This window comes from Gymnoscopelus braueri, assembly GCF_963280865.1.
Source record: "Gymnoscopelus braueri genome assembly, chromosome: 5".
Lineage (NCBI taxonomy): Eukaryota > Metazoa > Chordata > Actinopteri > Myctophiformes > Myctophidae > Gymnoscopelus > Gymnoscopelus braueri.
Window position 1 is genome coordinate 44,663,375 of NC_137606.1, and position 27,800 is coordinate 44,691,174.

Below are 27,800 nucleotides of genomic sequence, written 5' to 3' on the forward strand. Positions count from 1 at the left end.
ATTTACAGCATTTATATATTTATACCACTTTTTAACAACAATGTCACAGGTGATCTTCAACAATGATGACATTTCAATGACACTCTGCACTCTGGGATGGCGGAAGACTGGTTGGGTTTTTTATTACTTTCTGGACAAGCAGTAATATTGAAATTTGTAAAAACCAATTGATTGGCACACATGGAGCCCGGACCCGCTAAAACCAATGAATAAAAGGGACGGATATACAGCCTATCCAGGAGAGAAAACAATTTCCCAACAGCATCACAGCACTAGCAAATTCTCAGTATAACGAGTTTCAGTTCTAACATAATAAAATCCACCTCTTAAATGTGTTTTGGAAACCAGCCCCGCTACCCCCCACAAAAAAATAAAAATAATTTAACAACAGGCATAGGTATTAACATAAGAGTCTAGGCATCAACACACAGGCAGACACTTCATATTGCACATGAAAAAGGCAGATCTGAAATCAAGTTGGATGAAAGTAACAGCAATGGGAGCAACAGGCGATGAGGAAAGCTTGAAAGAGAGAGACAGACAGACAGACAGACAGACAGACAGACAGACAGACAGACAGAGAGCGAGGGAGAGAGAGAGAGAGAGGCTGCTCCACAACGAGATGTGCATGCCCTTTAGACTGTAAGTAAGTACAGTAAAATATTCTGTCAGTGAGGCGAGAGAGACCCATACATCTGTATAGACAATTTCAGAGTATCATCCCATTGTACGCTGTAGATAGAAGGCCCTAAAAATACATACAATTCAGTATGCTATTAACCTATACCTACTTTATGAAATCCTTCCAAAAATAAATACATAAACCCACTGATGCTAACTTTTGTTCTTGCAACTGCTTCAATTCACACTATGAGGACTATGAGGAAACTAAACCATATAGCCTATACGTATAGACTGGAGTCCCCCAGGGGTGTAATACAAGGCCTCCTCCTTTTTTCCCCTCTGTACTAGATAATCTTCACCAAAAATAGCCAATACACCTGTGTTGTGAGCTTGTAGATCTATTTTCACAGAATGTTCACCCCAGAATAGGGACGCTAGGTTTCCTGTGGTTAAGCCAGTGGTGTGTTCTAGGTTTTTTCGGACGGTATACCATAATGATTCCCTCCCACACGCACGGCATGCGGTGCACATGCACATGAATACGCACGCGGCCACCGAATGAAATAACCGTGTGGTCACCGAATGAAATAACCGCTCTAACATATGAGTGAACTACATCAAAACTTCCATGGCCAGCGGTCATTATCACCTCAATGGCCACACATAAGCCTTCAGCTCGGACACCACATTATCAATTGAAAAAGGCTATTGAAGTCCACATACCCGATACGCTACCTCGGATAGTTAGATGGTATATGATATTTTTTTGAATTTTCTGGGACGGGATATACTACGTATATAGCGCAACACGGTAGAACAACCACTGGGTTAAGCCTAATGTATGTTGCATGACAGTGTGGCGGCTTGCCAAAAATAACTAATAAAGGGCACTCGGGTGACGCAGGGCTAAAGTTCCTTTCCACTAGGAGTGGGCCGAGGATAGAGCCCTGAGGGACACGTCCAGTCAACATAAGGTTTAAGTGCTTAATCTCTGTCTCTTCTACAGTATATGTATTCACACAACCATCAACCCACTTCAATTTATGTATCTGTTCTTCAGTTAACCCACGTACAGCATTAGTCCAGCAGCAACAGTCATTGTTTCCATCTCTTTCCAAAGTATTCTAAAATGGATCAGGTATTGTGGTGTACGCCATAAAATCCTCAGTGCTCATCGTTTAACTCAGCAGAATATACAAATGTAACCAAATGGACTGTCTGGTATGGGGTAATATGGTTATATTTGTGCACTCTGATTTATCAATGGATAAATTAACACTGAGGGGTTTACTGTGTGCAAAATAATCTTCAGTACAATTTTCCAACAAATATCTTCTTACATACGTAAAAATCGTTATTGGATGTTAATTTCGGTTCGTATCCGATGACTGTACAGATTGAGAACGTTGAGGTTTCACATTATGGTATGAAAACCTGTCACACACATCTGTAGGCATACACACACATCTGTAGGCACACACACACATCTGTAGGCACACACACACATCTGTAGGCGCACGCACGCACGCACGCACACACACACACACACACACACACACACACACACACACACACACACACACACACAGTCTCTCAGGTGATAGCGCGTGACTTTGGGGATTATACACACATTAGGCGAATTCTCTGAGGTCTGAGTAGTATTTCACAAAATATACAATTTTTGAGCATTTATGATCATTCAGTCAGCACTGATAATTAAACTATGTCTATAGCAAAACACACCAACATACATACTAAACAAACTTTGCTATAATCCATGTTCATTATATTAAAAGCTCTAGGAAAGGCAGCGAAGATGCGCGATAAGGCAGATCTGTAGGACGACACGCTCGATGATCTCTACTCTGGCACGTTTACATGAGATGGGTCTTTGAATTAAAGGGTTTCATTTGCCGTCTATCAAAGTGTTGTTGTTGTTGTTTTTTGTCCCCCAGGAAATCTCTGGACATTAATGGAAAAAAGAGTGGATGGTGTCGGAGAGAAAAAGTACTTTGGAAGTGTGGTTTTCACACAGGCCTGAAAACATAAATCTTTCCTTTATACTCGTTTTCTTTTTTGTTATAGAATACACTGTTAACTTACAAATGGAACCAAGTGGACCAGCAAGGGTCCATTTGGTTCCATTTGTACACTCTCATGCAGTGTTCACACTGGCAGCTACTTAAGATACAAAGAGACGCAGCATAATTGTCTCTGTCGGATGGAAACATCATACTGTATGTCCAAAACTGTTACTTTTCAGGATTCAAATTCAAAAATAGCAAAAGTATCAGATCTGCAAGCTGGAAACGCGGCGCGCTAGTATGATCAAGTGGGGCGTTCATTTACGCACAAAATGGAGATGAGGGGTTTCTGCCCGACAGCAACGATATCTGTCACAGAGTCTCTGTTGAAGTGTTGATCGACACGCTTCGTTGACGTCAAGCATGCGGCCCGCCGAGCGAGAACAATACAAACGACTAAGCGACGCCTGGGGTTAACCCATTGAGACCTGAGGCCGATTCTACATGTCTCCTAAATCCCAACAGTTTTCTGAAAAACGTATGTTTCTATATCAGTGGTGCTCAATCTTTTTCATGTCAAGGACCCCCAAAATTATATGTATTTGGCCGCGGACCTGCATCAAAATATTTTGTTCCAGGGACCCCCAGAAGCAAAGATTTCAGTTAAAAATGTTCGCTTTAAAAATATATTATGTTCAAAGATTTGCACACATTTTCATGATTTTTCAAAAATAGCAGATATGCAAGCTCGTAGCGCGGCACTCGGTGCCGCGCTATGAGCTTGCATATCTGCTATTTTTGAATAGCCTAAAGTGTAAAATAATGCTTATTAGCTCAAATCTAAAAATGACACAGTTCCAGGTATTAATGGGTTAAAAAGAACAGGGAACTGGCTAACAGAAATCTATCGTTTCCTCCCCCTCATATTACAAGCAGGAAGTGTGTGAAGAGAGAGTGAAGGGCAGTGGAAATGGTTAAACAAGACTTGGTGGTTTTGTAGCGTTGTAGCTGCAGTTGAAGCAAAGCTCAACTTGGGATTGTAGCTTTGTAGATTTTGTAGTAACAAACGTGTCGCTGAATTCCATTGCAAATGAATGGTAGCTTTGTTGCTGCCAGTGTGAACACAGCATACAGTATGTGTTACATTGTACTGTGTACATATACTACAGGTAATGAATGATACTGTATGTATGTGTGTCTGTGTTCATGTTCATGTGTGTTTCTAAAGAGTTTTAATGCATAAACCAAGGTGTCTACTAGCTTTGATCAGTGATTGTCAACTATTATCGCCCAAAACCCCCAAAAGAGTAAAAGTGAAACCACCCACACGCAAGCACACGCACACACACACACACACACACACACACACACACACACACACACACACACACGGAATAAACAAAAATACAAATAAAATATTACATGGAAGCAAAAATAAAACAGGTACTTCCCCCTGTTAAGTCGTGGTCATGAAATAGTTAAATATACTTTGAAAGAGCTTGAATATAAAATCCTTTTTCCAATAGTATAAAAAAGGGGGACAGTATGTTAATGTCTCCACAATGGTGTTGAAATCCACATTGACCTATATAAATGGCAATACACAATACAGCATGCATTCATAAGCCTCATGTGCAGGAGTTTTTAGGGTGCCTGTTGGGAGGGGGGGGGGGTTGAGCATACTGTATACTAAAGCTGCTGGCCCTTGAAACCAATACAAGCCGTTATGAAACATTTTACAGAGTGTAGTTAACAATTTATGCCACTGTTACACATCGAATAAGTCTTCAATTAATAATGAATAGCTTCAGTCTGTCCTTGTACAGTGTGTGTGTGCGTGCGTGTGTGTGCGTGTGTGTGTGTGTGTGTGTGTGTGTGTGTGTGTGTGTGTGTGTGTGTGTGTGTGTGTGGTAATGTGCTGCGTATTGTGTGTGTGTGTGTATTTAACCACTTGAACCCCAGTGTCCATATTCTGGGGGGAAACATTAGCCCTGAAAAAAAATTGCAGATCTACAAGCTCACATTGCGTCGCATTGCGGAAAAAGTGGTCAAAGTACAGTTGTAACTCAGGTCCAGTTCTCCACGACTAGAGGGGTTTAAGTGGTTAATCTTATTTTACAGTCCAAATCAGTACTGTATGAATTCATGGCAAAATAAATGACATCTATCCAGTGTAGCCGCCGCAAACAGACGAAGCCACTTGCTTTCCGCTGTTCTTCCAGAAAACCTGGAGACACAGCTGTGGCATCTCAAACTGGGGAGTTTTCACGGCTGAATCGGGGCTCGTAGGAGAGCCCCTCGCGTCAGCCACACGCGTCCGATTCAACTCGATTGAATCGTGGGTGTGTCCCTCCCGCCTTCTACGCTATAGTAAGTCATCGGAGACACCTCCCTCTAAAAGGTCACTAAAAAGGCATCCTCGGCCGAACCCGTTGGCCCGAGAGAAGCTTCTATAATGGCGCTCGTCGCGTTTTGCCGCCGCCGCTGGCCGCTCACTCGCTCGCTCACTGGCTCTTCCCCCCGTCCCCGTTGTCAAGGCAACCGTTGATGCAGTGGTCATCGCAGTGGTCGTCGCTTCCGAACGCACCCTGGGACTGTAGCAGCTCGTACTCCTGGTCCAGGAAGTCCAGGCTGTTGTTGCTCGGCAACCCCCGGATGCTGAACTTGTGGGACACTTTGGTCCACTGCTCCCGATTGGACGCCACTCGGTCGTACAGCTCGGTGGCCCCCGGGAACAGCTCCGACAGCAGCCTATCAGGAAGGAGGTTCGACTCTGATTAAAGACGTGTAACCGACAGGTTGTACATCGTTGCTGTCGGGCAGAACACTCTTAATCTCCATATTCTGACGTTTCCTGTTTTTCCCCCCGTAAATTAATGCCCTACTTGATCATACTACAGCGTCACACGAAAGCATCAAAAGTAGTAGATCTACAAGCTCGAAACGCTGCGCGAAGCAACGTGTTTCGAGCTTGTGGATCTACTACTTTTGATGCTTTTGAATTTGTATCCTGAAAAGTAACAATTTTGGACATTTGAGGTCTCCACCCGACAGACATCGACATACAGTATATAAGTGAGGTGTAAGGATAATAATAATGAACTGCTGTAACTATGAAGCAGAGCCATACATATATATTTTTCAAAGCTAACATTTTTAACTGCAATCATTGCTTCTGGGGGGGGGGGGGGGTCCCTGGAACAAAAATATTTTACAATAAATACATTATTTTGACATGAAAACTTGGAGCACCACTGATATAGCAGCATACTGTTAGGATTTAGAAAACATTCTTGGATATGTATTTGGCCGCGGACCAACACTTGAAATGGGACATTCTGCACATTAAGCACTTTAAATATAGTTTGATGTGAATACGTTTGTACTTTTACTCAAGTAAATTTTGAACACCAGAGTATTTCTACATTGTGGTATGGATACTTTTACTTAAGTGAAAAATGTGAGTACTTCTTCCATCACTGCTGAAATGTGCTTACTTGTAAATGGGCATGGCAATGTGTTCCATGAAACTGATCTGTAGTTCTGGAATGTAGGCCTTCTCCCTGTCCATCATCTCACTAGGTCTGTTCCCCATGGCCTTCTCCTGCACGCGCGCGCACGCACGCACGCACGCACACACACACACACACACACACACACACACACACACACACACACACACACACACACACACACACACACACACACACACACACACACACACACACACACACACACACACACACACAGTAATACAAACAAAATAAGGGTTGACCTCAGAGACAATAAAATTATGTATATTTTATACAGTCACTATTCAAACACGGTGCGGATGATGTGCATATAATATATACGTTACATACCAGATCCCCTTGAGAGAAGAACTCCTTATAAATCAGCTCCTGTGGAAACACAGTAGAAACCACCATCAGTACTTATGCACATATTAATGTTCCACAAAAATCTAAACTTAAAATACAAGTAAGACGCGCGAACGCGGGAAGCGAACGCAGCTAGAAAATAACAATAAGAAGAATAGAAAGGAATGAGCAATTGTAGAGAAGTGGGTGGTACAGTTAAATTAGTGAGAACAGGGCCGCCACAAGAAGGCTCCATACCGCTAGCCCCATTTTCGTTGCTGTCGGGCCGAAACCTTTTTTTCCCCGTAAATTAATGTATTTTTAATTAATCATACTACAGCGTCACACAAAAGCATCAAAAGTAGCAGATCCGTAAGCATCTGAGCTTGTAGATTTGCTACTTTTGCTATTTTTGAATTTGAGATTTGGACATATGAGGTTTCTACCCGGCTTAGACGATATAAAACATCCTGTATACACAGTTTATATTCTTGGTAAAGTAAAGCTTAATTTGTACTCCATCACATGATGGGTGTTTGTTTCCAAAAACAAATATGTTTTCTTTGGCAAGCAATACCGTCGTGCGATGGAGAATAAACTAGAAAAAGTGCTCCTCGGAGCACAGGTCTCCGCCAGGTCAGGTAGGTTATTGTGGGCCAACAATGTTCGGAATTTGCCAATCAGGATGGAATATGAGAAATCGGACAGAACCATCTTGATCACTTGACTATAGAGATAATGGGTACCGATTTGCATGATGATTGGACAACATTTGTAGGAGTAATACAACAAAGAAAAGTTTTGAAAAAATCGGCCTCCTGGTGGCGCTATAATAGGGCAATGTTAAAGGGTGGCATTTGTTCTTCAACTTAGTGCGAATGTGCTTGTAAAGTGTCACCTCAATCGGACGCTGCGTTCATGATTTGTGGCATTTTGTTCAAAACGGGCCACTTCTGCAAACTTTAGATGTCATTGTTAGCCAATCAGGATGAAATATGAAAAATCAAACAGTTCCATCTTGATCACATGACTATAGAGATCATGTGTACCGATTTGTGTGAAATTTGGATAAAATGTGAAGGCTTAATATCCAAAAATGTGTTTTACATAAGTCGGCCTCTTGGTGGCGCTATAAAAGGCAAATGTGAAAAATGCAGGCCGGATGTTTTTCCTTGGCCTCTAGGGAGTGTGCGTGAAAAGTTTCACGCAGATCGGTGCAGTTATAGTTAAAAACACAAATCAGCCTTTTATAGCGCCACCATGAGGCTGATGTGAAAAATGGCAGGTGGCATTTCTTCCTCGGCCTAGTGGGAATGTGTTTGTGAAATTTCACGGAAATCACAAGCTGCGTTCATGATTTGAGGCATTTTGTTCAAAACGGACCAATCCTGCAAATTTTGGAAGGCAACCTTAGCCAATGAGGATGGAATATGGGGAATGGGACAGATCCGTGTTGATCACATGACTATAGAGATACTGTGTACCGATTTGCATGACGTTTGGATAAAATCTGTAGGAGTAATGTAAAAAAATGGGTTTTGAACAAATTGGCCTCCAGGTGGCGCTATAACGGACCCATGTGAAAAATTTGAGGCAGAGGTTCTGAATTGGCATCCAGGGAGTGTGTGTGCACAGTTTCGGAGCGACCGGGCCAACGGTGCCGGAGATTTGGTGGTAACACACAGACAGGACACACGGACGGACGGACACACGGACGGACGGACGGACAGGGGCGAAAACATACTCTCTCGCCATGCCTTTCGAGACAATTAGGCCTAACCCCTTAAACACTAGTGTCCCTGTTCCTCTATATCGACTATTTTGGGCTAGTGTAGAGGCCCTGGCAGACCCCGGTCAACTATAGGTTTAGTCAGGGGTTTTCAACTCATTGTGAAACAGGGACCACCACCCTGACTAAGAATCAACCTGGGCATCACTGTTGTGTTGGGTCACGGGTGGGGATATGGGCTAAGAGTTTCAAAGAGTCTACTCTTGGCAATAGTTGTGGACAGGTACAGAGGCGTGTTTTTTAAATGTTTTAATTTAGATGGTTATAAATGTTAACTCCCGTTTGAAAATGTTCAGAAACATACTATGGGAGTGCTACTTGGTGATTGACATCACAAAAGTATAGGCAAAGAAAAAGTCTAATTTTGGTGACCATCTTGAAATAAATGGCCGCCATCTTTGATTTAAAAGTGGACCGGTTTCTTAAATCGAAGAGTGACCTCCAAAGATGATTTTTTACCAAATTTCACACTTGTAGCCTATCACCATTTGAACTATTCTCCGAAAAATATTGCCGTTATCTGCTGCACTACACGTCATTTTCTGGCTCAAACCTAGCCTTAAAAGTGTCTCTTTCCCAAAACCAGAAACATGGCTATAGACATATTATTTTTCAATGTGTGATCCAAGATGACGTAGTGTGGTCTGGGGTATTTTAAAATGTCAAATTATACTTTACTACAACGAAAGAATCCCCTTACTAACTGCTGTGACTACATACAAGTACACATGGCAATAACCTAGCTCAGGGGTCTTCCAAATGTTCATGAACCTCCAGATGGACTTTCATTAGCCCATGGACCCCCATATCAACTGACTGAGGACATTAGGGACACTCGTTTTGTATTTTGTAATAACTTCCAAGTGAATGGAATTGAGGGTCTGTATCATTTGCTCTTCCTCAATACAACAGAAATGTGCTTTAGACTTTGGGGTGAGATTATTGTGTTGTAGGTGAATGGAGATTTAGGGTGCAGGATTTAGGACAAGGGTCAGGGCTTTGCTTTTAAAAGAGGGTTGACCTAGATTGAACTTAATCCTAAAATGGATTATGTTTTCCTGAAACATGTTTTCTTTTTTGGACCCAGCTGATTGTTGACCAAAGTTAACCGTGGTTTTGTCACTGGAACACAAAACAAGTATGAGATTGCATCACTGACATTCTGAAAGTTTTTATATCATTTGTTGATTACTTTTGATGAAGTAATGGTCTTTTTTTCATTTCATTCATTTTTTAGGTAGTAGGTATTAGGTATTAAAAGTCCTTAAATTGTCACTTTACTGTCATCTGGGGACCCCCCCCCCCCAATCAGACCCACAGGTTGAGAACCACTGGTCTAACTAACTAACTCTGTAATTTAAACAACCTTATTACATTGGCAAGTTCAAAACAGAATCTTTGTCTATGAAATTAATTCAAGGACCCCAACTGAAACAAGTCCGCAAGGACTTTTTTGGTCGTTTTGACGTTTTACATTCTTTCGCCTAATAAAAATGTCAATCAATCAATCTCCCCTTTCTTGGCTGATAACATTTATGAGCACTATGGCTGATATCAGTTATCTGCCTCTCAGTCTTTTTTTTTTATCGTTCCCGTCACCCAGGGCAAATAACGGAGGACATGAGATAAATAGCTATAAAGATGAGTACATTTCAATTAATAGCAATTCTGGCACCTCACAAAATGGGCCCCCACAAATTATAGGATTAAATTGTTGCTGCTGAAGATAGCAGATCGACAAGCTCACAACGTGTAGCAGTGAGCTTGTGGATTGGCTATTTTCTAAGAAGGCTTTCCCCACAATAACAGAAAACTGAAAATACCATGTATAAAGCCCTGAGGGACTCCGCTCAAGCAGAATGGGGTTTAAGTGGTTAAGCATTTGATAAAGAAAATGACGGCTGCAAAATGGTCAGATATGGGGAACCAGGAAACACAGCTGAACTATGAACTGACAGCGATCTTGCGGGTGGTCTTCCAGCCTTTGGTCTGGTCCGACAGGTCACATGATGTCATCAGCAGACACAGCAACATTGTCCGGTGGTTCTGATTCTTTGCGTCGTAACCGTCTGAAACGCGCACGCACGCACACACACACACGCACACGCACACGCACACGCACACGCACACGCACACGCACACGCACACGCACGCGCACGCGCACGCGCACGCACACGCACACGCACACGCACACACGCACACACACACACTTAAAATCTATTTTACATCAAGTTAACATTGTAATAAACATGATCAGAAGTCCTACATGTCTTACTTCCTATAAAGCATTTAGTGGGTATAACTCAGCTGGTAAGGTTTTGAGAACTACTTTGAGGAAAGGTTTGAGAACTACTGGTTTAAAAGGCATTAGAATCGGCCTCAGGTCTTAATGGGTTAAGAAGAAGACAAGCGATCAAGACGATTCATTCATCGTTTTTAAATGTTTCCCATCATCGTCAGATGACTAGACGGAATATAGAAGACAAGACTGACTTAATTTCCATACCGGTGTCGTTACCGTGTGTCATTTGATGTCGGCTGAGCCGTGCTGCTGATCAGATGTGACCATCTGCACTCCGGTGTTAAATAAAACAGTCATTACAGAGGACCTTATGAATGTCCTTGACAACTTTGAACTGCAAAGTGGCCATTCCATTCAGGTAAGTTCCACTTTAGGAGGAACACATCAAATTGATTCTAATTCACCCATCACGGGCTATACAAGTTGGAAGGTTATAGCCAATTACTGTATGTCACATAGGATTGCAGTCAGTGTCTGACCATCCATGCACGGAATGGATAAATAGCATAACACAATTAAAGGAAGGTCAGCGGTGCCGTTGAGTGATACTGCAGAAAGTGGAGCTACTCTGGGACTTGAGGATTCAAGTGTTCTGCTAAAGTGCATTAAAGTACATTATATCAGTGGTTCTTAACCTTTTTCCAGTTCAAAGGACCCCAAAAATAAGCAAAAGGAGCAGATTTACAAGCTCAAAACTTGAGGTCAAAACTTGAGCTTGTGAATCTGCTACTTTAGATGCTTTTGTGTGATTATGATTTCCGCCCGACAACAACGATATGTTATGTATCAGGCCACAGATCATTTGATACCGTTTTTATCTCCAGGACCCCACTGTACACTATAACATCTTTAGTGTTTATTTAACTCTGAGCTACGGCTCGGATTTAGATAAGGTGCTCAGAACCTAATTTGGGCCCTGCTTAGGAGGAAATACTAACCCTGAACTCAGAACTTATGCTTTCAATTTCTTTCCAAAAAGGCAATAATAGCAGATCTACAAGCTTGTAGATCTGCTATTTCCCCCCCGATGAGTTTATTATTTGTTTTACAAAAAGACATCACAAAACCTCACAGGTTCTGGAAAGTTTCAGGTTCTGGGTTACCCTTCATAGCCATAAGAGTTACCGACCCATAAGGGTCCATTTAAACCCCTGGTGGTCCCCGGACCAGATGTTTAGAACCAGTGCATTACGTCAGTACAGTACAGTACAGTACAGTACAGTACAGTACAGTACAGTACAGTACAGTACAGTACAGTACAGTACAGTACAGCATGTACCAGATGTGCTGTGGCACATTTGAGATATATATTTTTTAAATAATTTAGATAAAAAACTATTCTGGTGCTAATCAGAAGCTTCAGGCAATGTGAAAAGATATTTTCTAATATAAAATAATGTGTTTGTTTTACATTACAAGCCGTTAATTTTGTTTGTTGTAAATTCACAAACTCCAGCCAAATAAATGCAGTGATCTAACCTGAGAAGGGTACAGCAAATAGAATGAATATTGTTGGTGTTACATGCAGTCGAGGGCATAATTTATTCATTTACACATGTAGCCTATCTATCTCACTGTCACATACCATCTGCCATCTTCTGTAGGTCCTTGAAAATGCGCAGGTGATGAGCCAAATCTGTAGCCAGAATTATGTCTCTCATTAGATCCAGCATGCGACTGTAGTCCTAAATGAACACAAAAAACCCATGTATGATTACTATGTAAGACAATAATAAAGGAGGGGTAGCATTTAGTCTCTGTCGGGGAGAAACCTCATGTCCAAAACTGGTGCTTTTCATGATTCAAATTCAAAAACAGCAAAAGTAGCAGATCTACAAGCTCAAAACGCGTCGCTTCGCGCCGCGTTTCGAGCCGCGTTTCGAGCTTTTTTTCTTTTCTTTTGGGGATCTGCTTTTGTGTGACGCTGTAGTATGATCAAGTAGGGCGTTAATTTACGAAAAAAACACAAAAAGTTAAAATATGGAGATGAGAGGTTTCCGCGCGACAGCAACGATTTGAAAGAAGAGAGATAAAAAAAGAGAGATGAATGGATACCTGTGTGAAGGTGCACAAACAGCTCAACTCACCTTGCGTGAGAATTTTTCAAAGATGTTGCAGCCGTGAGTGTTCAGGATGGCGATGGCCTGGCCATAGTGGTGTCTCTGTGGAGACAAGTCAAGAGTGTGGGTAGAACGCATGATGGACAGAATGGATGATTCTTGACAAATATTGAGCCATAGTGCAGCAAAGTGTATAATAATTTTAGTTAATGAAATTATTCCTAACCACTGTCAACCTGGCATAGCCTACTGTATCTATGTTGGGCATGTCATTAGGTGAACATAAAAAAAAAAATATATATATTATATAATACAAATGTTATGAGCTTGTAGATCGTCTATTTTTGCTATTTATTGTACAACAAATAATTTAGGGCCTAAGTGGTTAACTTAAAGGGATACTTCACTTTCGGCGGGGGGAAACATTTAAAAAATATATTAAAAATAAATGAAAAAAGTAATGGAAAATTCATGGCCCCCTCACGCATTAGAGTGTCCTACTAATGTGTGAGGGGGCCTTTATTTTGCCATAACTTCTTTCATTTTTTTAAAATATTTTTTTTTAATGTTTATTTTATGTGAAAGTGAAATATCCCTTTAAACTAGAAAACATTTTGTTTTACAAACCGGGTGCTGTATTAGTACACATGCTAGTGACGTATGAGCCAAACATTACCCCCTAGTGGCCACAGCCATCCAAATGTCCAACCAACTAAAGAAGCAATACAGCTATTTTTAGGCTATTTGTCAATATTTTCACCTATGAAGACATGCAAAAAAAAGAATAAAACAGGGTTGAATGTGGTTGAGTCACTTCGTTTTATCATTGTTGAAGTGGATGTGGGTTTACCTCCATAACAGATCCCTCTGAGCTGTACAGAGCAGCCAGCACAGATTGCTGAGAACCAACACAGAGGAGACACACACATGAAAGACAGTCCTTCATCGATTGCATTGCATTGGTAGCTTACATTTAGGCACGAAAAATTGAAAGAAAAAAAAATATATTAACATGGGAGGCTGGTTCACCTTTGTTTTGGGAAACAGTTTATTATCGATATGAAGGTTCATGAATGTTCTTGCTTATGTTCTGTTTTACAGTCACTTTCCAGTTAGGGGTCATAGTGGAAACACATCACATATGTTATGCTGCATGTTTAATGTTTTCACTCAGATTGCCTAATCACTTCTTCTAAATTGTGAAATCCTCCCTTGAGGGCTCCCTCATATCTCCCTGGATTAGAATATGACCCAATAAGGCACATATACTGTACTACCATGTAATAATAACAGCACTGTGATTTCAGTCTCTAACCCTTTCCTATTGCTCTCCAACTTCTACCATCTAGGGATCCAGAAACTGTGGGAAACGATCAAATAAAGTCATCCATTCATTCTCACCGAGGCCACCTGGAAAGAGTTGTTGGTGCCGCGGTGGTCCAGGTCATGGCACATACAGGAGACAAAGAGGGCAAAAATCTCTATATCCCTGGAGAGAGAGAGAGAGAGAGAGAGAGAGAGAGAGAGAGAGAGAGAGAGAGAGAGAGAGAGAGAGAGAGAGAGAGAGAGAGAAAGAAAGCGAGAAAGAGAATGGTTCTAGATTCCATGCATCCATCTCTCTGTCTTAAGTAAATAGCAGGTACTTTTAAATAATAGTTCCAATGTACAGACTATTATTTTGATAGTATATTGTTTGACCTGTGATCCTATACTACTGAGGCACTGTACTGTCTCTCTGCATTTGATGTAGTAGTATTGTGTTTACCTTTATTGCTTACTGTAAGTCGCTCTGGATAAGAGCGTCTGCTAAATGCCTAAATTTTAAAGAGATTTTATAGAGAAAATTGATAGCATGGAGAGGTGTAGTGTGCTTACTGGAGGTAGTTGGACAGTCCTAGGTTCTTGTACATCAGGCACAGAGCAGTGGTGTAAAGTAACTAAGCACATTTACTCAAGTACTGTAATTAAGTAAAATTCTTAGGTACTTTTACCTTACTGGAGTATTTCCAATTGTCTATACTTTTACTTCTACTCCACTACATCTCAGAGGCAAATGTACTTTTACTCCACTACAATTATTTGAGAACTTTAGTTCTATATTCAATACTCCACTTTGAGGTCTCGCTATGGGAGAGCGCCCCCCCCCCCTGGCGTGAACACAGAAGCATTTATCTGCTATTTTCAAACATTTCAGTACTTTTACTTTTGGTACTTTACGTACACTTCAATCCCAATACTTTTGTACTTTTACTGAAGTACATTTTTTATTCCGGACTTTTACTTGTAACAGAGCACTTCTACATTGTAGTATTGATACTTTTACCTAAGTAAAACATTTGAGTACTTTTTCCACCACTGGTACAGAGGTGCAGTGTACTTACTGGAGGTAGTTGGACAGTCCTAGGTTCTTGAACATCAGGTAGCAGAAGTGTGACACAGAGAAGGCGTGCATCCAGTTGTGGTACGGAGGGTCCCTGTATCCTTTCTTCACCATCAGACAGAACCTGTCACCACCACAACCACAGTATCATTGTCACTGCGGGCGACATTCCCGCACAGCACCATCACCACTACATTAAGTTATATGTCAGGCAGGCTGTCGGCATAAAGGTCCCGCGTTTTACCTTTTGTCACTGGGGATGTAGTGTTTTGACATTAATGTGGGTTATATAGCGGTTTTATGAGAGCATGACACACTGTTCTGCTCTACACAGTAGAAACAGGTCCATATTTAAACTTTCAGTGTTAAAGGATTTTACTGTGTTGTGCTGACCAGAGATCGGCTACATAGTAAAATCCTCAGGGCCCTATTTTGCGCGCCTTAAGTTAGCCTTATGACCTAACTTAAGACCGGGCGGCGTGGCCAATGCTGTTTAGCTATTTTAGGTTAGGTCATAAGACCTGGTACTTCCATTGAGTGCCATTGACGTGTTTCACGCGTTTTACCGCTATGGCGCAACGTGCCAATGAGGTGTTTGACGTGTTTTTGAAAAAAAAAAAAAAATCTATCCATTTGGTTCCATTTGTATACACTCAAGAGTTAGACGTGAATCAGGGAAATAAGTGGATGAATCAACACTGAGGATAGAAGTGACTCAGGGAAATAAGGAACAAATGGCTCAAATGAACATTGTGGATTTGACTGTGATCAGAGTCTATAGGTTGATTTAATGACACAGAGTAATGATGAGTCAGTCAGACTGACCAACACACACACACACACACACACACACACACACACACACACACACACACACACACACACACACACACACACACACACACACACACACACACACACACACACACACACACACACACACACAAACTGAATGACAAGTCAAACCTGGCCAGAGTGTGCATGTCGATCTTGAAGGTGTTGATGAAACCCATGTCTTCACACATGCTGAGAATACCCTGAAGAAACATCATCAAACCATGTTACAACAACACACATCTCTCTCTCTGTGTCTTTAACACATTCCATGCCAGAGTTTAATCTCATAATGTACTCACCAGTGCCAGCGTTTTATTGTTGTTTTTTAGTTTTTTTCATGTCGCCACAGACCTCGCTAAATAAGTTAAAAGTGCGCGTTCATTTGGTTCTAAACACACAGCGGATCCGTGAGAAACGGACAGCGAAAACAGTTTCCAAATCCGTGCCGCCATCTTGAAGCTACAGCCGATCAACGGTAAACAGTGATCAGCGAGGAGAAAAACAACAACCAGAGAAAATCGAGTTTTAAACAGGATCCCAGACAGGAAGCGGATACGATCGAAAAAACCGGAACCCGAATAATTCCGTTTCCGACCGGAAACCGGAAACGGAAATGGATCAAAAAAATTCGGAAAGTGCACCTGGGGCACTTAACATGGGAATCGGCGGTTCGCGTAGATCTACGCGACTGGCACGCTGCGGCTTTAAATAGGTTCGCGTAGATCTACGCGACTGGCATGCAATGTGTTAACAGGGGGTCTGGGACCTCTGAATTACTACAGGGGGTCCGCCAAATCTTTCTGTGATAGGATTTTTTTTTTTACATTAACCACTTCAATCAGCTATTTTCGGCAACAAGGTTTGGTGCAGAGGGAAAAAGGAGCAAACCAAGTACACAGCCAAAGGTCAAGTTTATTAAATATTGACGGTTTAAGTGGTTAAATGTCTTAAATAAACAAAAAACATGAATTAACACTGATGACAGTGCTGTCAAACACGTTTATGAAGCCAACTATGACATCTATGAAAAAGTTGAATCTGCAACACAACTTTATACACTATGTAGCGGGGGTCCCTGCTTCATCTCTCTCTCAGCTAAGGGGTCCTTGGCCTGAAAAAACGTTGAAGACCCCTGACTGATGGATCATTCTCTTTATCTTTTTAGCTCTCTCTCCATCTCTCTCTCTCTCTCCATCTCTCATTCTCTCCCCTTCTCTTTTTCTCAGTATCACTCGTTCTCTTCTCAAACAGTTCTCGCTCTGTTGAGGGTGACGCAATTATGCCGTAAGCTCCCTGCTTATTCAAGTCCTCGCTTCCTGTTTTAACCCTTTGTGTCCGATTGTCTACGTTCCATAGTTAATTATCTTTGCTATTGTCATAGTGTGCGACTTGCCCTGTGATTCAAAGTATTACAATTGAATTATCCTTCCTCGCGGGTTACTATCGTATTATCTTTTCTTGCAGGTTACATCTTATTTCTTACAGCCTCCCTTCAATTCTGCACATGGGTCCACACACATTCCTGATGCTACCCTTATCACTCTCTCTCTCTCCTGCTCTCTCTCCCCTGACCCAGTTTTCTCTATTCTCTTTATAGTAGCCCACTGTTTATCAAACGGTCGGGACCCATGCATGTTTAGGTCGCGGAGCAATTTCTATGGGTCACTAAGTCAATATCTCCTTTTTTATTTTCCGTTTTCTACATTAAAAATAAATAAATATATTTCAAAAGATTAAAGAAAAGGTTTAAACAAAAGAATCACAACTTTTAATCAATTAAAACCAATTCCAAAACATTTCAGTATTTTTCAAGTATTTCATTAATAAAATAAAATAAAAAACAAATTTCCATAAATACATTTTAAAAAAGAGTTTAAGAAGCAGTGAAAGATCTACAAGCTCACAACGTGGCCGACGCGTTGTGAGCTTGTAGATCTGCTATTTTCACTACTTTGGGTCCCGGGCAAATGTCTTTAGCCCCATCTCTCTCTCTCTCTCTCTCTCTCTCTCTCTCTCTCTCTCTCTCTCTCTCTCTCTCTCTCTCTCTCTCTCTCTCTCTCTCTCTCTCTCTCTCTCTCTCTCTCTCTCTCTCTCTCTCTCTCTCTCTCTCTCTCTCTCTCTCTCTCTCTCTCTCTCTCTCTCTCTCTCACATATACTGTACCATGGGTGTGGTGTCATCGGACAGGGATCGAGGTGTGTACGTGAACTCGGCGAAACACGGGTGAATCTCCATCACGGGTTCAACCCCCGGTACCAGCAGCTTAGTGACTTCTTCCTCCGACACCTGAAGGACACACACACACACACACACACACACACACACAGTAGTGCATTCATTTGCGGGAAAAAAAACAAGGTTTTAAAAGGTTTCTGCCCGACAGCAACGATATACGTTTGTGTGTGTGTGTGTGTGTGTGTGTGTGTGTGTGTGTGTGTGTGTGTGTGTGTGTGTGTGTGTGTGTGTGTGTGTGTGTGTGTGTGTGTGTGTGTGTGTGTGTGTGTGTGTGTGTGTGTGTGTGTGTGTGTGTGTGTGTGTGTGTGAATGGTGAATGACTGGGTGTGAGTGTGTGTGAGTATGAGTGTGAGTGTGAGTGTCTGTGTGTGTGTGTGTGTGTGTGTGTGTGTGTTAATGTGTGTTAATGTGTATTAATGTGCGTGCGTGCGTGCGTGCGTGCGGTTTTACCTTCATGTGGTACATCATCATTTCGTTGGCCAGGTGGGATCTGAACTGAGCCTCGTGGACTTTCTTGTAGAGCAGAGACTGCACGGAGACATAGAGCATTTATGATCATCAACATTCACCATAAGAGATTGTCCTACTTTTCCATCCTTCAAGCACAACCTAAAAAAAAAGGTTACTTGATAACCAAACTTGCGACCATTCATAATGAGTCCTGCAACTCACTTAAGTTTACAAATATATTGCCCTAAAAAACGCTGCTATTTTCTTAGTGCAATAACATATGAGTAAAAAATGTGTTTTAGTCTTAGCCTTAAATAGATATGGAATACAATTTTATAATATAAATATAATACTTTGCACCTTTTGTACCTGTTTTGTACCTCAGTTTTTGCATTCATGCGTGTTTTCCCTGTGTAATGTAATGTACTCTATTGTCTGCTTGTTTTTATGTTTTTTTTTGTGGGGACTGCAGATGTAAATTAGCATCTTTGCTAAATCCGGTGTATTCACATTACATTGATTGTATTGTTAATTAATCCCGTCTAAATAAACAAATAAAGTGAAGTAAAGTACTGTACATACATCATTTACGATCATCAACATATAATAACGATCATCAACGCCACAGCTCAATGCCGGAGACGACTTACATTGCATTGACTGTAACTGATACAGTAGCCTACTATACCGTCTCTGTAGGGTGGAAACCTCACGTGTAAAACTGTTGCTTTTCAGGTGTAAAATATATCAAAAGTAGCAGATCCACAAGCTCAAAAGCGAGCTTGTGGATCTGCTACTTTTGATGCTTTTGTGTGACGTATGATCAAGTAGGGCATAAATCTACGAAAAACGCAAACGTTAAAATATGGAGATAAGAGGTTTCTGCCCGACAGCGACGATACAGCACATGATATGACCACGTGATCACTGCCACCTTCCAATACAGACACAAACAAATACAAAACTGTTTAACCATGGCCTGAAATGCTATTCTGAGAGTATTACATTTTCGTATCGTGACATAATTAGTAGTGAAATGGGAGCTAGCTGTGCGCGTCTCTGCCAATCATAGCGAGAGTTGGACTGACCTCTAGACCAGGGGTCTTCAACAGGGGGTCCGGGACCCCTAGGGGGTCCCCAGAGCTACTATAGGGGGTCCGCCAAATCTTTGTGTGATTGGCGTTGAGAGCTTGTAGATCGGCTATTTTTGGCAAAGAGGCTATAGGTGTAGAGGGGGAAAAAGAGCAGACTAAGTAAAAAAAACGTTACATTTTATACAATATAGAGTAGGGGGTCCTTGCTTCATCTCTTTCTCAGCTAGGGGGTCCTTGGCCTGAAAACGTTGAAGACCCCTGCTCTAGACGATGTGCACGTCTTTTAACCCAGTCAATCCGGGAACGCATCCGTGTCATTTTAGATTTCTTTGGCTATTCAGAAATAGCAGATATACAAGCTCATAGCGCATAGCTTGTAGATCTGCTATTTTTGAAAAATCGTTAATATTTGTGCAAATCTTTGAATATTATGTACCTTTTTAAAGAGAACATTTGTAACTGTCAAATGTCTCAACAAATGTCTTAATTTTTCTGAAAAACTATCGTTGCTATATATCAGTGGCGCTCAAACTGTACCATGACTGCATGAATGTCACATCAGTCACACAAAGTAAGAAATATCAAACAAGGCAGTGCTGAATTACTGCAATGACTATTTCTCGCCTCAAATGTTTTCATTATCATTTTTTGTGTACTGCTTAGCTTTGAAAAGATATATTTTGTAACATGCGGCAGTTTGTTTACATAACAATTCAAGAGTTTAAAGCGGCACTATCTACTATCTGTATGGAGTATGTTAATACAATATAACTTATACAGTTGGGGTGGTTGTATTTTGTCTCCCTGCTCTTCTATTGAGACATTTAGATTGTGTCAAAGGTCATGTTTCACCTAGACACAGGATCTGACATGAATGTTGACACGATGGTCAAGATTCAATTTATCCCCTGAGCAAGCAAGCAGGCTCTATTAGTTCAATGGTAAAAATGTCAGCACTTGCGCAGGAAACCGGGTTCAAATCCAGGGTGCAACAGGAAAGTTACATAGTGCTGCTTTAACTATGTCCCCATTATGACCACTGATATGCTATAAAAAGGGATCCGTTCTATCCATCAAGAAAAACGTATTTTTCATTTCAGCTCATCTTTAAGACTCATTAGTCAGTAAAAACACAAACGCATATTGTTCCACAGTAAGAATCCAGTAACTGAAGAGAACTTTAACTGTTATGCCAGGACTGTTGGCAGCGGACCCCTATCTGACACAATTTTGTGCCAGGGACCCCCAGAAGAGAAGATTTGTGTTAAAAAATATTTATATTTCCTATCGTTATCCTCAGAATAGGAATGCTAGCGTTTAAGTGGTTAATGTGATAAAAGTAATCCTATCAAACAAAGATTTGGCGGCCCCCCTGTTGAAGACCCCTGCTTTATTATGCTCCACTATATTGTATAACGTATATTGCAATTAACTTGTGTTTCTGAATGTTGGCCACCATAGCAGTGCAATCTAGCAAAACAAATTTAAATAATTTAAATTGGTAAATATTTTTACCACATTCAACCCAGTGTACTTATTTTGGACATGTCATTATGTCGACGTCATTAAATGTCAAAATGTCAAAATTATTTTTCAAAAACGTTAGTGACGCATTGTGAGCTATTCGTCGTACAACTAAGTGTGGTAGGGTTTAAGTGGTACATGAATAATGGTATGATAAATCAATATGCTCCATTATGTATAGAACAAATGTCAAGAAAAGTTGAAGTTAGATGTCCTTATTTCTTTTGCTATTTAAAAAAAAAATTTTTAGCTGACCTTATAGAAGGCATATGAACCTGCTTGGTGTAATATTTGTAATATTTCATTTATCTGTTTAACCTTTTTATTTTATTACATTTATGTGTACCTTGTCTATGTCATGTCTGTGAAGTCATTGTTGTAAATGTCCTTTTGTACACAGGGCGCCATTGAAAAAGAGACCCTGGTCTCAATGGATTTCCCCGAAATAACGGTTTCAAATCAACTTAATCATCCTCATCATTGTTGTGGTCGTTATTGGCAGCAGCAGCAGCATCACTTGGTTTTGTCACACCTCGAATGTGCAGTTCTGAAGCAATCACCCAGTAAATGCAGTTTAATTTAATTATTGACTGAAATCCTTTCAGTGTCTCCTCAGAAGATTGCTCTTGTCTGCCTGGAGTTGAAGATTGGCAGGGTGTAGTTGTTTAGTGCATCTGAATTGCTCTAACAGAGCCAGACAGAATACTTAAGTCCCACAAAAGAGTACAAACAGGGTCTAATGTTGTTTTTAAACCCTGTAGCACTTTGAGATTTGTAAAAATGTAAAGTGCGTTACACAGTGGTGGAAAAAGTACTCATCAATACTGCAATGTAGAAGTACTCCGTTACAAGTAAAAGTCCCAAATTAAAAATGTACTTGAGTAAAAGTACAAAAGTATTGGTATTGGTACGTTTTCAAATAATTGTAGTGGAGTAAAAGTAGGCTACAATATTTGCCTCTGAGATGTAGTGGAGTAGAAGTAAAAGTATAGACAATTGGAAATACTCCAGTAAAGTAAAAGTACCTCAAAATTGTACTTAAGTACAGTACTTGAGTAAATGTACTTAGTTACTTTACACCACTGGTGTTACAAATACAAGGTATTATTATTATTGTTATTACTGCCGGACAGCAACGATATGTAAACTAAACTGAAGTATTTATCCATGTTACGGTAAAACACAGGAACTAAAAAAACTAAACTAAACTATTCATTCATTCATTCATGTGAAGTTCAATGATGTGAACTTTGTCAACACCCAATAGGTGCACTCTCTCCAGTAGACAGGTAGCATGGAGCGCACAACAACAACAATGGCATAATGCCAGTGAACAACACATCTCTTTCCCCTTTTTTGTCAGAAGATGAAGCACTTTCCTAACATGTGGTTCGATATCATGTGATTAGTATGTCTGAAATTAAACTCCTAAGAATGTTGAAAAATAGCATACTGATGTATGTAGCATGCATGTAGTATGTGATTTCAGACGTAGTCTTGTTGAATTCTTGTATACAGTGAGTGACCCTGCAGTCTTTGCTAAATCTTATACTCCATGAAAATTGTCAATAGATGTGTCCTTTCACTGCCACAATTATTGCTGGCCGCGTTTGCCCACTGCCAGAGATTTTTCATCGAAAAAAAAAAAGTACTCAGGAGCCAAGATACAGAATTTTTAAGTTTTAAGTTAACAAGGAAGTGGATGGGAGTCTAGATCCTTGATGAATAACCTTTAGAGAATACAGTACAAAGCTTCCTGAATTAATGTGGGAGAAGGTAAAGCTAGAAGGGGTTCTGGCGTAAATAACACTTGATAAGAACAATATTAACTTTTTCATTTTGAAGATGTTTTTGACGCAAGGTCAGTGTTGGCGCGCCAAGCCTGTATAGTTCCTCTGTTGGGGGGAAATACATCACTGTTATCTGTGTGAAGTACAGTGCATTTATGGGAGGCCATGTAATTATGCCGTTTGGTCACAGCGCCAACATCTTTGAAGATGAATGTCAGAGAGGAGAGAGAGACTCACGTGGGCGATGCTGATACCACAGTAGATGGAGAAGGCTGTGGCCAGGTCCTCATCGAAGCGGTTAAACCACGGCCCATTGGTTTTATTGACCAACTCCGCCACACCAATAACCTCTGGGAGGGAGAGAGAGAGAAGCACATTAAACTTGTCTTCTAAATCCTAACCGTTTTCTGAACAACTTATGTTGCTATATGAGTGGTGCTCAAACCTTTTCATGTCAAGGACCCCCAAAATGATATGTATTTGGCTGCAGACCCCCGTCTCAAAAATATTTTTTCCAGGGACCTCGAGAAGCAAATATTTGAGTTCAGAATGTTTTTCAAAAACGAAATATTTTTCAAAAATAGCAGATCTACAAGTTCATAGTGCGGCACAAAGTGACACGTTATGAGCTTGTAGATCTGCTATTTTTGAATATACAAAATATAAAATAATGGTTTAAGTGCTTAAAAGGATTGTGATGCTATATTGATAACTCAATACTCCCAACAAATCCACGGTGAGGCCTTTAGGAGGGTCATTCAAGCAAGTCGCAAGTGGAGCCTGCAGTACCACCACGGCCCAAGAAACCATCACGCCAGAAGGAAATCTTTGGAACGGGGGAGTCTGGTGCAACGCTCAGGTCCTGGACCTGGTAAGACGAAGGAGGAGCCTGGCCAGGAGGCCATCCACAGAGCCTAGTCCCTCCACGTGCCAGAGCCTCTCCTCTCCCCAGTCCCGGCAGAGTAGTTCCGGAGAAGCGGACTGAGTGGCCCTGTCTTTCCCTAAGAGGACTGACCGTGGGTAAGCTACCTGGGACATAAGTTGAGGCTTGATCAACCCCGGCTGGGTCACCTGGGCGAGGGTGTATATTAGTGATGAGCGGGCCGACCCGTAACCCGCGAGTCCCGCGGGTCAACCCGCGAGTCCCGTGGGTCAACCCGCGGCATGGGTGGTCGAGTCAGGATTTCAGAGGCAATTATGCGGGCTGCGGGTGAGCGGGTCAGCCGCTCTCACACACAAGAAAAAAGGAGAAAAAAAACAATTTTGAACAACATGCTTGTTTATTTAGCCCATGACGATGTTGTGCTACTGTAGACATTTAAAGCGACTTTGGGTACTTAAAAGAGCGCTATATAAATCTGAGCTATTATGATGATGATTATCTTTTTTTTTCCCACCACGGGTCGCGGGGCGGGTTGAGCCATAGATTTATATATGGGTTAGCGGGGCGGGTTGAGGCGGGTTGGGTTCCGTGGCGGGGCGGGTCATGAAAAAACCTGACCCGCACATCACTAGTGTATGTTGTATGTTGCGAGACCCGAAACACCCGATGACCCCAGGCTACAACACTGATGATACGTCCCAGGTGCATCCATGTGATGTGTCCCCCCCCCCCCCCCCCCCACAGACCCCACTTTGAGAACCAATGTGCTATCTATATATATAAATAAAATAAAATCTAAAATGACTAATGCTTTCCCGGATTGAATGGGAGAGAGAGAGAGAGAGAGAAAGGGAGAGAGAGAGAGAGAGAGAGAGAGAGAGAGAGAGAGAGAGAGAGAGGGGGTAGAGAAGAAACACAATTTACAATTTAGGCATTTAGCAGACACTCTTATCCAGAGTGACTTACAAGTATGAGATCAGGGTGAATGGTATGAACCCTAGTCAACAAATGACAGGGTAAATTTGTCACATAAATCTCAATCAATTTAGTGCTTCTTAGAAACTAGGACACCAGGCAAACATCAAACCCAGAGCCTTCTATTGGAGAGTTGCGTCAATGAGGGGGCATAAAACAGCGGCAGTCACATGGTTCGTGTAAACTCGAAATTGTGACAAACGCTCATTCAGGGCTTTGAAATTGTCACTATTCGGCTCCTCGGACTGGCCCAATGAAGTGAACGGAGGTGACGCAACTCTCCTTATATGGCTCTGATCAAACCTATAACAAAGAACATGCTATCTAAATAACATTTACTAGCAGGTGTTCAAGTGAAGGAAATGTAAATACCTAAACGCAAGTAGCCAACATAAATATTGTCTCTGTCGGGTGGAAACTTCATACAGTATGTCCAGAACATTTCAGGATAAAAAAAAAAACCCAGCAAAAGTAGCAGATCTACAAGCTCAAAACGCGGTGCCTGCTACTTTTTCTACTTTTGCTGCTTTTGTGTGACGCTGTACTATGATCAAGTAGGGCATTCATTAAAAAACACAAAAAGATGAGAGGTTTCTGCCCGACAGCAAGGATATGCATTGTAGAACTAGCAGCATGTATCAAAATAGGTGTCAAGAAGCGAAGGATACGGATGAAGCACAAGATGGCGGAAGGAAACGACAGGTATGGGGAAGGAGAGAGAAAGGAAGGGAAGGAGGGAGGGAGGGAGAGAGAGAAGGGGGGCAGGATGGAGGAAAGAAGGAGCAAGAGAACGAGTGACAGGCAGAAGGAGGAAAGCTCAGAAAATTGGAAAGATGTAAAGTGGCGATGAGATAGACGGAGAGAGAGAAAGCCGGGGGAAAGGAAAGGGAGGGAAGGGAAGAGAAAGGGGAGGGAAGGGAAGAGAGCAGCAGCCATGAAACAGAAAATTGAGTGGTAGAACGTATGGTTCAGTGGTGCAGAACAGTGTCTTCTGAAACTACATTACTGTGACATCAACTCTCCGTGGCAGAGACCTGAGCTTCCCCACAGCTGTCGTGACGAGGACAAAGCCCAGTCCAGACAGCCGTGAAAAGGTCACATCTGAGGAGCTGGAGGTCCAATTTCTCACGTAATGCTGTGTTGCCACAGCAGTGGCCACAAAGTGACAGGCCACAAGTCACTCTCAGTGGAAGCTACAAGCTGACGCCTGACACTTGGCCCCGCGTGACAGGCTCTATATATCACAGTTGAGCTCGGTCACAACTTTCTTCATCCGCTCCACTGATGCAGTGAGGCGTCAATCAATCAGTGTCAACGTTTTCGTTGCACCATTTCCACTCCCCTTCTCCTCCAATTTACCAGTATCCCGGTGCTATTTAACCCGTGTACCCTTTTAATCTACGTAGTAAGGCTTGAGCAACGCTTTTTTTAACGGTAACACCTGGCCGGTTTGTAGCCATATATACTTTTGCGCACCGATTAGTTGCATCTGTGTCACGTTAGGTTTCTTTGGCTATTCAAAAATAGCAGATATACAAGCTCATAGCGCGGCACCGAGTGCCGCGCTACGAGCTTGTATATCTGCTATTTTTGAAAAATCTTGAAAAAATATTTTTTACGTTTTTTTCAAAAAACTGTTAGGATTTAGATTTTTTTTAAAGAATGGCCTCAGGTCTTAATGGGTTAACGTCTAAAAAATAAAAATAAAAACCTGCTTCTTGATTACTCGGTTCATTATAAAAGTAAGCAATAGAAAAGTAAGCGTCTATCCGAACACAATTGTTCGGGGGAGGGAAGCCGGGCGGGGGAGGGTGATATGATATCACTGCATGGAACGCTACTGACTGGGGCGGCACCTGTCAGCAGGTAGTGTTGGGGCGGGAGGAGTAGGACAAGCTCTACGTCCTCCCGGTGGGGGCTCCTCACAGCAGTGACAACACATAGGAAAAAAAAATCGATAGTTGCAGCCTAGTGTGAACGCAGCATAAGACCACTTGCAGTGGTGGAAAAAGTACTACAATTCTTTACTTAAGTAAAAGTACCAATATTGCAATATAAAAATACTCTGTTACAAGTAAAAGTCCAGAATTAAAAATGTACTTGAGTAAAAGTACAAAAGTATTGGCATCAAAATGTACTTAAAGTACCAAAAGTAAAAGTACTAAATATTTGAAAATAGCCGATCCACAAGCTCACAACGCGTCGCGATGCGATGCGTTGTGAGCTTGTAGATCTGCTATTTTCAAATAGCCTATGTATAAAATAGGGCTAAAAAGTGGTTAATGTGTGTTTTATAATGTAATAATTTATATGTGCAAAGTAACTAGTAACTAAAGTTTTCAAATAAATGTAGTGGAGTAAAAGTACAATATTTGCCTCTGAGATGTAGTGGAGTAGAAGTAAAAGTATTGGAAATTGGAAATACTCAAGTAAAGTACAAATACCTCAAAATTGTACTTAAGTACAGTACTTAAGTAAATGTACTTAGTTACTTTCCACCACTGACCACTTGTCTCGACTTGCGATGTGGCGTGTGAGTGAAAGCGGGTCAACCAGTTCTATGAGTTTCCTACCGTTGTTCTCGTCTTTGATGGGGAAGCACAGGATGTTGCGCGTCTTGAAGCCCGTGCTGTCGTCCATGCCCCGGTAGAACAGAGGATGGGAATAGGCGTCCTTGATGTTGAGGATCTGACCGGTGGTCGCCACGTGGCCCGCTATGCCCTGGTCTGCTGGGATACGGAACTCATTCTGCACACAGACACACAGTGAGGGAGGGAGGGAGGGAGTGAGTGAGTGAGTGAGTGAGTGAGTGAGTGAGTGAGTGAGTGAGTGAGTGAGTGAGTGAGTGAGTGAGTGAGTGAGTGAGTGAGTGAGTGAGTGAGTGAGTGAGTGAGTGAGTGAGTGAGTGAGTGAGTGAGTGAGTGAGTGAGTGAGTGAGTGAGTGAGTGAGTGAGTGAGTGAGTGAGTGTGTGTGT

At 41.7% G+C, this 27,800-nt stretch overlaps 1 protein-coding gene across 1 annotated transcript in view; it reads right to left on the reverse strand.

Moving 5' to 3' along the window:
• Window positions 1-3,488: 3,488 nt before the first annotated feature.
• Window positions 3,489-27,800, reverse strand: part of pde2a (phosphodiesterase 2A) — a 310,101-nt gene continuing 285,789 nt past the window's right edge. The window contains 14 exon segments of the mRNA XM_080429666.1: window positions 3,489-5,399; window positions 6,146-6,252; window positions 6,512-6,550; window positions 10,254-10,366; window positions 12,185-12,284; window positions 12,687-12,761; window positions 13,510-13,557; window positions 14,061-14,148; window positions 15,041-15,163; window positions 16,006-16,076; window positions 18,038-18,160; window positions 18,560-18,637; window positions 23,205-23,317; window positions 27,399-27,573. Coding sequence (XP_080285792.1) covers window positions 5,153-5,399; window positions 6,146-6,252; window positions 6,512-6,550; window positions 10,254-10,366; window positions 12,185-12,284; window positions 12,687-12,761; window positions 13,510-13,557; window positions 14,061-14,148; window positions 15,041-15,163; window positions 16,006-16,076; window positions 18,038-18,160; window positions 18,560-18,637; window positions 23,205-23,317; window positions 27,399-27,573 — 1,500 coding nt within the window. The 3' untranslated portion in view covers window positions 3,489-5,152.